This window comes from Cimex lectularius, unplaced genomic scaffold (genome assembly GCF_000648675.2).
Source record: "Cimex lectularius strain Harlan isolate CLEC.00 unplaced genomic scaffold, Clec_2.1 scaffold52, whole genome shotgun sequence".
Taxonomy (NCBI): domain Eukaryota; kingdom Metazoa; phylum Arthropoda; class Insecta; order Hemiptera; family Cimicidae; genus Cimex; species Cimex lectularius.
Window position 1 is genome coordinate 824,698 of NW_019392742.1, and position 18,333 is coordinate 843,030.

An 18,333-nucleotide genomic window follows, 5' to 3' on the forward strand; every position below is an offset into this window, starting at 1 on the left:
TTTAAAGAGGGGGGGGGGTTCAAATCCAGGGGCTCTGCTTTCGAACCCAACGTACTTACAAATGGGCTTTTTTTTCAAAAAAAAAAAAAAACCGGCACCCTGAGGGTTTGTATGGCCTCTGCTGTCGCGAACCCTCCTAAAAAAAACCATTCATTTTTGTGCAGTTTAGTTCAACTTGTATGGTGATCTTAATTTAAATCCTTTTTAAAAAGATAGTTCCCACTCACAGTAAGTTGTTTTGCAACGATCCGGATTTCGAGCCTTTTAGCCCATCATCAGGTTGAAGGACTTCTACAACCACGTCTCAATCAATCTCAACAAATTTTAATTGTTATTATTTTTATAGTAATTTAATAATATTCAGTATTTACTATTATAATATTTATTTGTGTTATAATTTCCGCGTTTCGCACGTTCAAATTGAGCGCCATTAAAAAAAATTAGCTGCTACTTGGAACGTCGCGTTGGCGGAGGTATCAGCGGGTTCACTTTGGAATTCATGTCGAGAGACGTGGTTATAGAAGTCCTTCAACCTGATGATGAGCTAAAAGGCTCGAAATCCGGTCGTTGCAAAACAACTTACTGTGAGTAGGAACTATCTTTTTAAAAAGGATTGAATACAACACTCACTCCATCAATTATCATTTCTCTTAATTTAAATTGTCTTCTGGCCCGGAGGAATGGCTTTCCTCTCGGAAGTGTCTCTATTGAAAATTCGCCCTCCTCTGAGTTTTCGTCGCGTTTTCCCTATAAATGGGAGCGGAAATGTATTTTTCCCCCGGTCCCGCCTCCAGGGCAGATAAACGCGATGAAAAACGGCCCGGGCCGAAGGAGGAGTCGTGTGCGGTGATCTCTCTATCAAAAGGCCCCCCGCTCGAGGGACGTCGCGTCTGGAGTAGAGGGAGATGATCCCCGAGGAGGGCTTCCTCCGGGAGAGATCAGCCGATCAGTCCCAAATCGGACCCGACACAATGTACAGTGCTGTTCTGTTCGTTCTCCTCGCCGTCAACACGCGTCACCTCCAAGTCATCGCCCAAGGTAAGCACACGAGCGATGCCGCCTCCGGCAACTAACGCTTTTTTTTCAACACCGCTAACCAAGCCAATCTCCATATCACTATCTTTCATTCTAAATCGCAAAAAAATCCCTACTCTTAATAAATCTAAAACCTTCAGTTATCTGACGGACCTTTTCTACATTGATGAATTATTATAAATATAAAGAGACCAAAAAAACAAACCTTGAAATAGCTAAGCCCTATCTGCCAAAGAGGAAAAATGAAATAACCGACACCGACAAACATTTGAATCATATTCTGTTTTAAAATTTATATCCTTAACATACAATTTTAGCACTTCGAACTTACTAAAGTTTCAACATGGCTATAGAAATCCCTTGATACACAAAACTGAAGTCTTTTATTTCTCATAGTAAAGAAAAATGGCTAGTTTACGTAAAGTTTAATAGCATAAATAACTAAGTTAAATAATTAGGATTTACCAAAGTTTCAACAAGGATGTCGCAAATTCGCTACGCAGAAATTTTATCATTGTCAAAAAATTAAAAAAAAATACCATGTTGTGATTTTATTGTTTTGTTATATCAAAATTCAAATTGACGGGCTTTTACCGATCAAGTTTTAGTATACTTTCAGCTTGTTAAACATACGTTAATTTCACGAACCTACTAGAAAATTTATTTTATTACTTCTGATAGAGAAACATTTATTAATTTAGAAAAAATATTTATTTAGCATTTATTTGTATATAAATAATGACTTTTTAGCTTTCTTTCTTTCAATCCGAAATCTAAATATACAATCTTTAGAATTGAACTTTTAGAACGGAATTTTTAAAATCTAACTGCAAATAAAATGTGATTGACTCGGTTCACCTACTGAACCTTTTGTGCCATATAATTATGCAAAAATTAAATGACTTATACGATCAATTTTCTTTCATTCGACTTGTGGCAATGGTTTCAAAAATTAAGCTTTTTGACTGATTGTAATTGGTTATTTTAATGTTATGAAAAAAAAGCTTGAAAATATATTTTTTGTTTTTACGTGGTAAAATACAGTAGCACTAATTTAAGTTGTGTATTTGGAACTTAATTTGTCTATTTCTAATCCGTTCGACTTCGCAATACGGGTCTTCTAGTCTATCTAAGAATACAAGAAATGGTTATATTAAGAAAGTTTTTTTTTTAATGAAGTAGGATTCAGTTTTAAGTTTAAAGTTTATTAACTTCCACTAGCTGTGGCTAATTTGTAAAAATATACGGAATACGTCTTTTATTTCTAATGTTCAAAAATCTATGGAAAACAGAAGACACATGCAATGCTTGTGGAAAAGAAGCATTGATGTACAAATCAACCATTGTATAAAATGTCCTTACTATTTTATTTTTATTTTTGGTAAATAGATCAAAAGTTCATCAAAGTCAATAAAAAGACACACCAATTAAACAGACTTGCTTTGAATTTATTTTTTGACAACTTATAAATCAAAACTTATCGTACTTTTGCACAGATTCTACATGATTATTTTTATGTTTATGTATGCGTATTATTCTTTTTTACGTGAGACAGTAAAGTACAGTAGCAATGATTTATGTTTGGCATTTCGAACTTACGAAACATTCAACATGCCTATCATAAAAAATTAAAAATTCAGGAAATCAGCTATGTTATATCTTATGGTAATAAAAAAAATGATAATTTTTAGTAGTTTGAACTCATAAATTAAACATTTGGTATTTACCAAGCTTTCACTACCTATGGCTATTTTTTTAGCATGTTATAATTCCAAACTGATTGTATTTGCATTGATGGTTCTTGTTTATTTTAATGATAAGAAAAACACTTGAAAGTTTATTTTCGGTTTTTACGCGAGATAGTAAAATACCATGAGGCTTAAATATTTTATGTGTAATACTCTAAAATCGATAAAACAAAAAGCAGAAGAAGCAAATATTCACTTTGTGGAAGGAAGCATTTGTGAACAAATCAACCAGTTCATAAAATTCGCGTACGACTTTTATTTATCATTTAACGAATGGTTGATCAATTCATCAATCGTTTTTCTTATTTTCACGTGAGATAGCAAAATATAATCAATTTATGGATGGTTAGGGAAGCACTAATTTAATTTGGCTATTGGGACTTCCCAATTAACGGCGCGATTATCACAAATCGTTTGTTCAAATTGTCAACAAAAGTATTTTATTTCTCATAGTAATAAAAAACATTACTGCTTTGATTAAGAACATTTTATGAGTAAAAAATTTGAGATTTATCATAATATCAACACGGCTATGACAAATTTCTTTTAAAAAAATTGCAGCCCAATTTTATTCTGTTTATTGAATTTATGTTGGCTGCATAAAAATACAAACTGTCCCTTCTTTTATTTATCGGGTTTTAGTTGTATATTATGTGCAGAATCTGCTAGAAAATGTATTTATCAAGTTTTTGGTAGTAAAATTTAATTAAAACTAATTTAGAAAAATAAGCAGCTTAGGTCTTTTCTTTCTGATAGTCAAAAATCAGCAAGAAAACAGACAAAAAACCTGCCCAACTTGAGGAAGAAAATATTGATGAATAAATCAACCATTTTATTAAATTTTATTTCTCATTCCAACAAACGGTTGATTAGATCATCAATGCTTCCTTCCACAATTTGAACATAAAACGCACAACCGAACAAAGTAGCCAACAAGTAAAAAATAAACTTTTAAGTTTATTTTTTGGTAAATTATAAATCCAAAGTGTTCGTATGTTCGAGTTTATTTTTCAGAAAAACGGTGGAAAGTGTATTTTTACCCGAGAGAGTAAAATATAGTGGCACTAATTTTCATAAGCATTTAAAATTTACCATAGATTCAACGGGCCTATCTCAAATCCGTTAAAATTTGCAACGCAGGTCTTTTATATATCCAGGTGATAAAAAATAGCTGATTTAAAAGAATAAATACATATATAATTCACATAAAATATATCAAATATTCATTAGCTATAGATTATCTGTAAAAATGTGGGCTGAGGTCTTTGATTTCTTGTAGTCGAAAATCGATAAATTAAATTAAACACATTATTTTTTGTGCCACAGAACTTGTAGAAAAAACATTGATGAAAAATCAACCATTGTTTAAAATTAGTGTAGACTTTTATTAGTCATTCCAGTAATTAATGTAATAGTTTTGATTTTTTCTGAGTTTTACAGTTAGTAAAATGTAATAGCATTAAATGAAATGGGGGATCTAGAACCATCAAAGTTTAGACCTGGTTATCTCAAATTTTAACAATTTTTTTTTCTCATAGTAATAAAAACATTTTATTTAAGAAAATTTAGTAGGATTGATTTATAAGTTAAACATTTGTAATTAACCGCAGCAGCAACAACATTATCTAAAATGTACAACGACAGTTTCTAAAATGCAAATCTTTAAAAATGTGCCCTACGTCTATTCTTTCTTCGTTGGCTATTTTAAAATGCAAACTGGTCTATTTTGCTTATCATGTTTTAGTTCTAAATTAATTGATCCAATTCAACTGACTGTTTATGTACGGTTTTTTGGGTAAAATTTGGAAGTATTAATTTTTAAATTGAACACTTGGAATCTACTAAACTTTCACTAGCTATCTATCCGCAAAAATTGTAAAAATATAACCCTAAGATTCTTCATTTACAATAGCCAAAAATTTACAAATGAAACATAGTAATAATAATAATGCTTTATTAGTACAAAAAATGTTTACAAAACAGAACATATGCCTTAACATAAAATAACGGCATGGATAAAATCCGTCTGCCAGTATTCATATGAAATATATGAAAAAATAATGAAACATAGTATTATAGACAGAAAGTTTATTTTTAGTATATTATTAAATAGTTAAATTATGTGAAGATTGTACTTGTTATGGTGATGTTAAGATTTGACTTTTTGTTTTATTTGTGATAGTAAACTCCTAGCATTAATTTATTTTGAGCATTTGGAAATTTAGTTATCTGTTTATATTTTTAAATTAGCCTGTTATTAATAAGAGTAAAATTTAACAGTAATAATAATTTATAGCCAATATAACAATCGACAAATATGTTAAAAACGCAAATATTCACTTTTGTATCATGCTAAAGACTTTAGGGATTTCACTGCAATAAAATCCAAACAGATCACACTTTCCTTTATAAAGTTTTAGGTTAGATTATGTTTACCAGAAATATATTTATGTTAACGTTAAGAAGTCGAAACAAATTTTTCTCTATCTTTCATGTAATAAAAAACTCCTTTGAATAATTGTTGCGTATATATTACACAAATTAAATATAAGGAAATTTAACGTGGTGGGTATAGTAAATGTAGAAAAAAGCAAGGATATTTTATTTCCAATAGACAAAAATCGATTAATAAAAATTATTTCAAGCGGAATAGGCATTTTTATCGAGTTTTAGTCGCCTTGTTTTAATAATGAAAAACAAGGTTATGTCAATTCTACGAAATATGCTAGAAAGATTATTTTATATATTAACGTATAAATTAAGCATTTTAAACAAAAGTTTTGATGGCTATCGCAAATCGGTTTACATTCCCAGTCTCTTATTATTCATAGCAATAAAAGAAACTACTATTTTTACGATGGGTATTAAAGCAACTGATTTACTTCAAACACCTTTGCAATAGCTGAATCTTATTATTTAAAGATGGAGAAGCAATAAAATTAACGACGATCAAACGTGTTCCTACTTTTTATTTAAGACAGAAAAGTTTTGTCTTTTTAAAAAGATTGATCAGCAAACTCACTCCACCATTTATAATTTCTAGCAAAGTTTAGTTTCATCTCATTTTAAGTTAGACATTTGAACTTTTATATATATTTTTGTCGATTTTTTTGTAAAAAATGTGAATTTGAATGAACAAAGTTAAAAATGAGAATGATTTGAGTTAAATATTTTTTATTCGAAATCAAAATTAAAACAGTTCTGATTAACAAATTCCCTTTATCTTACTTATGTTAATCATGGATTCGTTGTTAAAATTAAAAAAAAATCTGGAAATTCTGTTTGCATTTGTCTTAAGGCAGCATTAATTATCGTTAATGTATCAAGTTTGAACATAAGCTATACAAAAATCGTAAAAATGTAGAATACGGGTTTTGTCTACCTCATACTGAAAATTTAAAAATACAATATCTTGATTTTTTTGTCATATTAAAATATATATTAATACTGAGGTTTTATAAGCTAACTTTTTTCATCTTGTTACTCGATTTTTAAACAACATAGATCTAGAATAATTGGTACTACTGCGACTCTTTGCTGAGATATCAGTTGAGTGGAGTCAGAGATGGGTTTGGTTTACCTGATGCATTTAATCTAAGATTAATCTATTTGAAGGTATTTAGAGGAAATTTATTAAATATCTAATTTACAAGTTAGAACTTCAATGGTACGAGTGTGTCGAATGGTTCAAACTATGATACTTTGAAGATGATGCAAAATGATACTTTGAAGATCGTGAAATACGGTCTGGTGTGACGTAGGTTTTCTTTATCGTGCCAATGTTTCGATCTTTATTGAGATCATCTTCAGGGCTTAAAATGTTATTTTTCTGCGTAATTGAGTCATTCTTGTGTGTCGTGTTGTGATTGCCCTAGAGTCACTAAACACCTTACACTATGCAAAATGTTCTCTCTTCGGGATTGTTCTCGATGGGGATGTTTTTATGTAGAAGGTGATAAAACCATTACTACTGTCCACATCTTCTCAGCCGGATAAATCTCCATGTCCCTACTCACAGTTGTCGTCAGCAACACAGTTTTTACATCCAGTTTCATAAGTTAAATTACGGGAAATTTGGTATTACTTACCTTCAAAAGGACTTTAATGAAATATGTGACGTGCATAATTTGGATATATTTGGATCCTCTTTTAATATATTCATTAACGAAATGCCTAAATCCTTATGTTTATAATTAGTGTATTTATTTTGATACTCACAAAACTATTTGTGTTTCCTAATTTTAAATATTGTAATATGAGTGTACCGATTAGGGGTGTCATCCCCCTGTAATGTCTAAAACAAATAAATAAAAGAACAAGAAAGGCGTAACAATATTGAGTAATTAAAAAAAGAGAGAGAGAGAGATACGTAAACATATTAAGTAAAAGAAGTAGAGAGACAAATATATTGAGTAAAAGAGGACGAAAGAGAAAGAGTGAGCAAAAAATCAACATTATTATTATGTTAACAATTTGTCTGTAAATTTATAATGTCGATTGCTGTGGGTTTTCTGAATATTTGGAAGTCAATTTTGTCATTCAGTCTGCCTGAAATTCAAGTTTGTGTATTGAGGGATAATCATTAAGGGGCAGTTGTTCTAGGTAGTTTTTTACCATGCGTTTTATGATTTTTGTGAGGGTTTCGTTTGTTCATGTTGTCATCTTCGTTTGGTATGATTTTTATTTTTTGGTATTGTCGAAGTTTTTCTGTGATTATGACTAGCTTTTTTTCGCTTTAGTGATAATCAGGTTGTTCGTTAGTAACTTGTGTTGGTGTAATAATTTTATATTTGCTGGTTATTTATTTAGACTTGTCAAGATTAAAAGAATAAAAATAATAATACTTATTTATTTAGAAATCGTGAGATGCGGTCTGGTGTGATGTAGGTTTCAGAAAAACATTTTCTTTATCGTGTCAACGTTTCGATCTTTATTGAGATCATCTTCAGGGCTCAATAAAGATTGAAACGTTGGGAAGATAAAGAAAATGTTTTTCTGAAACCTACATCACACCAGACCGCATCTCACGATTTCTAAATAAATATCGGTTAACGGTCATTAATCACCACACAATAATACAATATAATAAGCATAATAATAAGAAAAATTGTTTCCTATAGACGATTGTTTGGACAATACACCTTTGGCTATTATTGGTGTTGTTGTTACATTATCTTGACAACAGTTAAGTATAAATTTGTTTGTCTGCTCTGAAATTTTTTTTAAATTTTGAAAGCAATGGAACACTGATAAAAATCATATCAAAGGTCAGACGGGTTTTGTATTTTGGCCGAGAAAATGAAATATTTGCAAGATCGTCCGGTGGCCAGATGACCTGATGAACAGAATTCCAAAGAGAAAATAAATCTTTTATTAAAATGTTTCGTATCATAAAATAGACAGTTCATAAAGCACAATTGGACGAGTGTCATTATAAATGTATTGACATCATAGTTAATTTAAAAAGCTGGGTTTTCTGTAGGGTTCAGCCAAGAAATGGTTCCAAAGAATAATGCCAAATATTTTACATCTTGTTTGATTACAATATTCCTCTTAATTTTTATTATTTGTTTGGAAGTTTGTTGGTGACAAATATACCCGAAATAAACGTCAAGTGTAATTCTTGAGTAAAATAAACATCGCGTAAAGCTGTCAGCCGTGCGCTTAGACCGTTCCAGTGCGGCGGCCAGATTATCATACCAAAAATTTATGCATGCCGGGAGCCGGAATGTTCGGCTGAGCACTTGATCGGCCGAACAAGACTCGATTAAACTGCTTAGATGACGCATTCCAAGATGCCATTTTACCGTCTCGGGGATCCTTTGAAATGGAAAATGGGTTAAAGCCGAATCGGCAGTGGAGTTTCTGTTTTTGAAGTATTCATCGTCTTTGTCTGTGTGTTACTGTTGATTTTTGTGTGTGTATATATTTCATTAATAAAACCTAGTTTTCTCTAATTATCAACCCGTGCCGCTGAATATAACTGGTTGGGAAATTACTAGTGTCCCCCTGGTTTTATGAGAAACCGTTGTGGTTAGCAAAAAAAAATCCAGCGGAAATCTAGAACAAACCCTTCTTTAAATACCTACTGTATTATAATTTTATAACAGTAAAAAATGATCCTAGCCCATTTATATACGTTTCTACCAGTATAATTTTTTTGCAAAAAAAAGATATGAAATAAGATACTCATGTTACTAAAATCTGATCCCAAAAACTGTATTAATATTTCCTAGGTTCATTTTTAATTGTTCACGGCGTAATGGATAAATTTGAACTCGCTCGTTCTCTCTCTCACTCACTCACTCAATCTCTCTCTCTCTCTCTCTCTCTCTCTCTCTCTCTCTCTCTCTCTCTCTCACCCACTCGCTCTCTGTCGTTTTTATTTTTGGTTAAAGTTTTTGTTGTTACATACGTCTTATTTGCCTTACTACATTTCATTTTCAATGTATTAAATTATTTATTTATGTACAAAATACTTTGACATGTAAAGGAAAGAGTGGAAAGGAGAGTCAGAGAGAGAAAATTATAAGATGTGTGATAGGGAGAGAGAGAGAGAGAGAGAGAGAGAGAGAGAGAGAGAGAGAGAGAGAAAGAATGTCACAGAGAGGTGGAGAAAGTACAAAGAGAGAGAGAGAGAGAGAGAGAGAGAGAGATAATGAAGGAGAAAAGAGATTGAAAAGTTGAAAGGGAGAGAGGGGCGGAAAGAAAGAGGAAAGAGAGAATGCTAGGGAAAGAAAAGAGAGAAAGAGAAGAAATAGAGTTGGACAGATAAATAGATTAGATCTAGAGAGAGAGAGAGAGAGAGAGAGAGAGAGAGAGAGAGAGAGAGAGAGAGAGAAAAGAGAGAAAGAGAAGAAATAGAGTTGGACAGATAAATAGATTAGATCTAGAGAGAGAGAGAGAGAGAGAGAGAGAGAGAGAGAGAGAGAGTGAGAGAGAGACAAAGAGAGAGAGAGAGCGAGAGAGAGTGAGAGAGAAAGAAAACCACATGGACAGATGAGATAGATAAAGAGATAGAGACAAAAAGAGAGAGAGAGAGAGAGTGAGAAGAAGAAAAGAGATTGGAAGGTAGAAAGGGAGAGAGAGGGGGAAAAGAAAAAGAAAGAGAGAGATAGATAGAGATATATAAAGAGAATTTATAGATACATAAATAGGAAGAGCGAGATTGAAAAGAAAAAACAGAGATAGAGAGCGAAAAGGTCATAGAGAGTGATGGAAAAAAGAGAAAGAAGGAGAGAGAGAGTGAGAGAATTAATGACAGAAGGAGTGACTGAGAAGCAGAGAGAAAGTATGAAGGAAAAAAGATTGAAAGATAGAATAGGTGAGAGAGGGGGGTGGAAAAAAGAAAGAGAGAAAATGAGAAAAAGAAAAATGAAAAAGAGAAGGCTAGGGTAAGGAAAAGAGAGCGAGGCTGAAAAGCAGACTGAAAGAAAGGAGAGAGAAGTTTTATAGACAGAGAGGAGAAAGAAAAAAAGAGAGGTAAGGTTGAATGAGAGTCAAAAAAGCGAGACAGCTAGAAACAAAAAAAGACATATAAAGTGAACGAGTGAAAAAGTGAGAAAGAGTTTGACAACGAGAACGAGATGGCTGTTTCTTTCCTTCTGTACCTTCTCTTCTTTTTTTCCATGACACATACTCTAACTTCCTCTTTCTCATCTCACTTTCTTGATCTCACATTCTTTCTGATTCTCTGTTTCACTTTGTCACATTGTTACTCACTCTCTTTTACTCTTCCTCCCTCGCTCTCTCTCACTCTCTCTCTCTCTTTCTCTCTTTCTCTGTCTCACTCTTGTTCTCTCTCTCCCTTTCTCTCTTTTTCTCTCTCTCTTCCTCCCTCTCCCTCCCTCCTTCCTTTCCTCCCTCTCTCTCTCTCTTTCTCTCTCTCTCTCTCTCTCTTTTATCCGGGTACACAGACGTCCCAGCAAACTCATCAAATTATAACTGCTTTAGAACAGATGAAAACCCTTATACAATTTGTATTAATGTATATTTACCTAAATCAATAATCAATTAGTTTAAGCAGTGGTTTCTTTTAAAAGTCATTCGTTGTAATTTTGAATGTTTGATTACTTTTTTGGCAGCGGTCATAAAATGTTTTTTTAGTGAAAATCGTGTTGGAATCCGAAACACCAAAGGCTCACAGCGAAAATAGGCGGACCTCGACAGCAATTTTATTAGGATTCAGCGCGGTTGTTCGTATTTAAAATGAATCATCTTTTGCATAGTAAGAAATATTAGAAACCAAGCCCTGTTTACTATACAAACACACTAAGCGTTTAAAGCTGCTGACGTGATTTCTTAAGATAGGCTATGGAACCGTGGTTGTTCTTATCAATCCTTCATCTGCTTAAGTAATAAATTTATTAAAATGTTAACGGAGTTTAGAGAGAGCTATGCCTTTAAACAACTATTTTAAAGCCGTACATCTTATTCAAATTCTGATTGTCTTCAGACGTTTTTTCAATTTTTTCAAGATTAGAGACGGACTATTGTGGTGGACGGACTGTAAGGGTTCTACTTGCCATTGAAGTCACGTCCGACTGAACCGAGTTTACAACACCTCGCTTTAAATAACGACCAAACCCTGACTCAGAGAGATGAACATTTTTCCTTATTGAATTTATAATAGTTCATTTGGGGTTTTTCGACGATCACGATCTCCGTGCTGAAAGCCTGTGCCACCGTCGTCGACTGCAGCCCAAAGCGAATCTGTTCTCGTTTGTCCAGCTCCATTATCTTCTCTCCGTCCGTTCGGCAGCTTACGTAATTCGCGCCGTGATTATTGTTATTAAAACATGAACACTCAAAATTTAACGCGGCTGAACTACTTAATTGTGTCTCGGGGGTTCAACGTTCTCAGCGAGCCTGTCTCTCTGTTTACACACGCGATTCAGAATATGATTTACTTAAAGTGAGTAAAATAAATTAAAACAGCTTCATTCGTACTGTTTCAGACATTTTAAATTGCCTGGTAATTTAAACAGACCAAAAGCTTCCATCGGTTTTTTTTCCATGGTTCGTCATCTTCCATCAGAAGGTTCAGAATACCCCATAAACAAAACAACCTGCAAAAGTAAATAATAATATGTCGAATTTTCTTCACAGAGAAAAAATCACTACATCAAAATATAAAACAGGCCCTAAAAGTTATTTTTAACCGAGACACATGACGTAAGTCAAAAAAGACCTAAACGCAGATTCATCCAAAAGCGTCCAGTCTTGTATTTATTGTTCATTGAAAAGTGCTAATAAAAGAACCGGTTTTAAACCTTCTTTTTCGAGATTCAAGGTGGATTTGAATATAATGTTTTCCTTGTTATAGATTAAAAGCAGAAGAGGGAGAATAAACCAGTGAACGACTTTTCCAAAGGGGGCCGTTTTGTAATTGAAGTCGTCTGACTTGTTTCCAAGATTACAACACTAATAAAATTTTCTACATCTATTTTATCTTTCTCATCTCCATGTCTTACCAAGCGTATTCTTTTTTTTTAAATTACTTTAGTCTCTTTCTTCCTGCGCGCACGTGTGTATGTGTGTTGTCTGGAGTTTCATTCACACCGTATCGTTCTTTATCTATCTACTTATCTATCTATCTATATCTATTTACTTATCTATTCATTTATCTGTATTATCCTTATACTCTCTCACTCCCTTTCCATCACGCCCCCACTCGCTCTCTCTCGCTGAATCCTAATAAAATTGCTGTCGAAGTCCGCCTATTTTCGCTGGGTTTCGGATTCCAACACGATTTTCACTAAAAACATTTTATGACCGCTGCCAAAAAAAGTAATCAAACATTCAATTACAACGAATGACTTTCAAAATAAACCTCTGCTTAAACTAATTGATTACTGATTTAGGCAAATATACATTAATATAAATTGTACAAGGGTTTTCATCTGTTCTAAAGCAGTTATAATTTGATGAGGTACGTTTGCTGGGACGTCTGTGTACCCGGATAAGAGAGAGCGAGACAAAAAGAGATAGATAAATAGATAGATAGGTAGGTAGATAGATAGATAGATAGATAGATAGATAGATAGATAGATAGATAGAGAGAGAGAGAGAGAGAGAGAGAGAGTGAGGGAGAGAGTAAGAGAGAGTGAGTGACAATGGAACACAGAGAATCAGAAGGAATGTGTGATCAAGAAAGTGAGATGAGATAGAGGAAGGTAGAGTATGTGTCATGGTAAATAAAGAGAAGGTACAGAAAGAAGGAAACATAGCCATCTCTTTCTCGTTATCAGACTCTTTCTCTCTTTTTCCAGACTTTGTCTTTTTTGGTTTCTAGCTGTCTCGCTTATTAACTATCCTACAACCTTATCTCTCTTTTTTTCTTTCCCATCTCTCTCTCTCTATAAACCTTTCTCTCTCCTTTCATTTCCTCTGCTTTTCTGCCTCTCTCTCTTTTTCTTAACCTAGCCTTCTCTTTTTCCATTTTCTTTCCCTCATTTTCTCTCTTTCTTTTTTCTATCCCCCCTCCCTCTCTCCTATTCTACCTTTCAATCTTATTTCTCCTTCATTCTTTCTCTCTGCTTCTCAATCACTCCTTTGTATCATTAATTCTCTCTCTCTCTCCTTCTTTCTCTTTTTTCCATCTCTCTATCTCGATCTATACATCTCTCTCTCTCTATGACCTTCTTTCTTTCGCTATCTCTGTTTTTCCTTTTCAATCTAGCTTTTACTCTTTATATATCTCTATCTCTCTAACTCTCTCCCCTATTTTGTCCTCCCTCCCTTGCCAACGCTTTTTCTCTCTCTCTCTTGCTTGTTAGATGTAGGAATTTTCAAATCTGAAAAAATCACTACATTTATAAATAAGCTATTAATCAAACAACATGCCAATTTATCTCTATCTCTCTCTCGCTCACCCTCTCTCTTTTTTTTCAGGTGAGAGATATAAGATGGAGGTGACATTAAAAAAAAAATATAACGAAGACAGTAAAAATGAAACAGAGAGTTAGAATAGAGAGAGAAAGAGGTAGAGAGAGTGAGAGAGAGGAGAGTAAGAAAAACATAAAGTAAAAGGGAAAAGTAAGACAGAGTAAAAAGTAAGAAAGGGAGTGATAGATATATAGAAAGAGACTTAAACGAAAATGCTTACAGATAGAAAAATAGACATGTTGATTGATGAGTGAAAAGAATGAGAAAGAAATAAGAGATTGTTAAATAGATAAAGGTAGATAGATGGATAGACAGATAAATACAGTAAATAGATATACAGTTCGAGAGAGTGAGAGAGAGGGAGGGAGAGAGGGAGGGAGAGAGAGAGTGAACAAAGAAAGGAGGTAGAAATAGGAGATTTAGAGAGAGAGAGAGAGAGAGAAATATGGATAAACAGTCTCAGAAAGGTAGATAGATAGTTTTACTGGAAACCAAATTAATCAAGATAAAAAATTCATGAGTTTTAATAAAAATTATGTAGTTATGATAATTTGAAAGAAACACTGGAAAATCATTTAGAGATAGGATAAAAATTTGAGTTAAATTTATTCTATCAAAAAACGATTTTTCGGTGTTGTGGTGAATTTGCTTTCAAACCATCATAATTGAATAGTTTTTTATTAATACTCAAGAATTTCTTATCTCGTTTAATTTTGATTTCATTAACATAATTATATTGTAATTAATGTAACGATAAAAATACATATAGTTTGAAATAAAGAACAAAAACGTCCGGTGTCCTGTTTTTGTCTTTGGGTGTAAACATAAAAATATATTTAAAAAACTTGAAATTATGTAAATAGTTATAAAGAAAAAATTCTAAATGATTCATAAGCAGTGATTTATGCTTCTTCTAGGTACAAAATTTATTCACGAATCCCATTGAGACTTGAACAAGATCTGACCAAACCGGAAATTGAAAATGCAGGGTTTTTTTATAATGTCATATTTCTTGCATAAATATGTGCATGTGGGTGACATACGATTCGCGAGATGACGACTGTAAAAAGATAGAAAGCTGTAAAAAATTGATGTGACAGGGAGACAGTCACTGCAAAGATTGCTAAATTGTAAGGCGGCTTCGTTTAATCATCACGATCAAATTTATGTTTCCTCGGAGCTTCAGACGTCTTTACAGCCCTGGAAGGTGGCCCGTGTCAACTTCATATCTGCGGCTTCGGCTGATTTACAAATACACACAGCGCAACCTCCATTGACTCTTTTGGCTTAAGTCCAGGCTGACTCACGGGCCCAAATCCTTTTTTTTTTGTTATTTACATCCTCGATAAATTGCCGGCTTGAAAAGGGGGTTCGTGTTTCCTCGTACTTGAAATAAGCCCAGCAGACGACTTGGAGACCTGTTCCTTATTTCCACTTTATGACATCATCGGCTTCGCCGTTCCAGTTATGAATCGGTTGATTTATTTGACTTGCTCATTGGAGAGAGAGAAAAAAAATGTATGCGCTGTTTATTCGAAGTAGAAAACGGGAAGAGATTTTTATTGCCAACTTTATTTATACTTTTTTATTTTCTTCTGAGTTTCGAGTAAAAATAAAGATATCTCCGTTTCTCTAGACAGCCTGGTGCCTACCGATCCTCGTGTTTATTTTATTCAACTCCATCTTTATAAAACATCTGTATTTGTTAATTTTTATCTCTCTTAATCCATAGATTACGATCATCGTCACAAATTTACAAGTACCTATCGCCCCACAAACTTCAGAGCATGTAGAAAAATACATTGTTTTTACGAGCTCGGGCGTCGACCTCAGCAGTTTTGGTTTCCTTTTAGAGAATCCTGTTGGATCCAGTCTCATAAGAGCTTTAAAGAAAAGTTAAGAATATTAAAGAGACAAGATAAACGTCATATAAAAGTTGTACCTCGCATAGCTAAAATTTTCAAGCCCCTGCTGCTTAAATTTGTCATGCGATAATCACAGGTCGGCGTCCGTTGGTTAAATGATGAGCAACACTACAAGTTATTAATATTCCATGATGAATGGGGGTCTGCCTGTTGTAATGGACTATTCCTACGTTGAGATATTTAAAAGAAAATATCTAACAAAATTACTTGATCGTCATCGATCATCTGCCGCTATTTTCGCTGTATGAACACAATTTCATCTTCAGCAAAGCAGTTTTGTTTCAAATTTATTTTAGACTAGAAACAAGGTTTTTCCCGTGGTAATATTTTTCAAATGTAAGAAAATTTGTAATGTGGTTGTTTCTCGTTATTTTAGTCTATTTTAGCTTGTAGTTTGGTTTCATGTGCACTTCAAGTAATATATATATNAGCAAGTCACCCTGTATATATATGTGTGTGCGTGTGTGTGTGTGTGTGTGTGTGTATGGTACTTATCAAGTTTATATGTGTTTATAGTTTGTAATTTGGTTGTTTCCCGTTATTGTAGTCTATTTTCGCTTGTAGTTTGGTTTCATGTGCACTTCATCTGCCGCTATTTTCGCTGTACGAACACAATTCCCTCATCTTCAACAAAGCAGTTTTTAAGAAATGTTGTTTCCCGTTATTTTAGTCGATTTTCGCTAGTTGTTATATATATATATATATATATATATGTGTGTGTGTGTGTGTGTGTGTGTGTATCAAGTTGATATGCAGGATGTTAGATTATAACAAGTTTTAGGGGTATTTTTTTTAGTGGTTTGTGGTTTATTGGTTGTATGTTCATGTTTGTGTATTTCTACGACCCTTTTGGTTTCAAAATCATGGAGGATTTGTGTGAGTTTAATACTTTCAGTGTCTTTGATGTGAGTTTATTTTAAATCGTTTTTTAATTTATTTGTGGGATCTTTGTCAGTTATGCTCCTATAGTACACAGTTTGTTAGGTCAAAAAATGCAGAAAGCCATGTGAGTTAAAAAGTGATGATTTTTATTTGAAAAGACGAAATGACGGTCAGACGAATAAGCATAATATGTTAAAAAACATTGGAGAAGACGGTAAGGAGGGATATTGGTCTGTAGTTGTCCAATAATCTTTTTACGGTTGGTGATAAAATAATTGTGAACTAGGAAACATATTTAACATCTTTTTTTATTCAACTGATTTTGTAAAACTGTAAATATGTGACAAGAGTTTAAAGCTTTGGCCGGGTCGTAATGTACTCATCAGTCAGTTGGAAATTTATAGTGAAAGAAGTCATGTATTAAAATGATTTAGCTTATATCTTCAGGAAATATAATCTGTGGATGAAATTGAAAGTGAGAATGGATACGCACGATCGGGGCTTATGCCTCAACGCAGCATATTAGGCCCAGTACTGTTCCTGATCTATGTTAACCTTCCCGCTTACTAAATTCACTAGTTTTCGTGGTCAGCTTGACCAATTGATATCTTTCAATTAATTAAGGTTTTTAGTTGAGATAAAAAAGTCAGTGTCACGAGCGGGATTCGAACCCACGACCTTCGGCTAGAGGTGGTAGAGTAGCGGCGTATCTAGACGAAGGTCGTGGGTTCGAATCCCGCTCGTGACACTGACTTTTTTATCTCAACTAAAAACCTTAATTAATTGAAATATATTAATTGGTCAATCGGACCACGAAACAAAATTGATTTAATAAGTAAAACGAAGTATATCTTCACTAAAGCTCTCCGTGGCCTTTTCATTTGTCGCCGAGAATCAAATAGATTACACGACATTTGAAAAATGGCAAAAAGGAGGGAAAATTAGAAAGATAGGTTGAGAGGAGAAGTTAGTGTCCGAGTGGATCCAAGTCACGATAGCTCATGTGGTAGAGTAGCGGCGTATCTAGCCGAAGGTCGTGGGTTCGAAACCCGCTCGTGACACTGATTTTTTGTCTCAACTAAAAAACTAAAAATTAATTGAATTTCCCGCTTACGTTAGTGCCCTGATTGCTTCATATCTACTAATTACATTGATGAATCCACCTTCTTGTTTGGAGCTCTTTCTCTCTACGTTGTTTTATTATATTTTATGTCGAACTGCTTCATTATTTTATACATCAAGCCAGTGGTTTATTATTAATAAGCTTTGACTTGAACCATTCATCATGAGGTGTAATATTCAGTAAGAAGCCCCTCTTCCCTTAATGTTTCGGTGGGAAATTGGACAATGTGGATAGCACGAGGTTGGGTATTGAATTTCACTATAGCGTTCGTTCTGTCTGTCACATAAATTTTCTGGCGGGGAATCTGGTGCTGCATGTTTTTCTCAAAAGATTAAAACCAGTCTCAATTGCTAACAGCCCATTATGCTCTTGCATGCCACAGATATGGCAGTGGATTCTCGGACCTGCTTCATAAAATATTCAGCTTCAGAAAAGAGCTTTGAGAGTGATTCTCTCTCAGAGAGAGTTCCTCTGAGTTTAAACAGCTCAATGTACTTACAGTTCCAGGATTACTAAAAACGAAAAATATTGTTCAGATGCGTTTCAGTGGTGGGTTTGTACCGCGTCTCGCCCTGCTTGTAACCCAGATATAGTTCTCTTCTAAGAGAATTTTCGTCATGTCAAACTGAATAAAAATTTGGTCGGTTAGTCAGGTATGTACTAAAGATAACAAATCAGGGGTTCCTGGCTAAGTACCACCAAGTAGTAATTCTGGAATAAGATGCGAACTAGC

The 18,333-nt window shown here is 33.6% G+C and overlaps 1 protein-coding gene across 4 annotated transcripts in view; it reads left to right on the forward strand.

The window, feature by feature from the left end:
• The first annotated feature begins 874 nt into the window (after window positions 1-874).
• LOC106664958 overlaps window positions 875-18,333 on the forward strand; it is a 36,670-nt gene continuing 19,211 nt past the window's right edge. For all 4 annotated transcript variants that reach the window (XM_014391065.2, XM_024227112.1, XM_024227111.1 and 1 more), the window contains exon 1: window positions 875-1,038. In XM_014391065.2, the coding sequence (XP_014246551.1) occupies window positions 906-1,038 (133 nt within the window). In that variant the 5' untranslated portion in view covers window positions 875-905. The remainder of the gene's footprint in view (window positions 1,039-18,333) is intronic.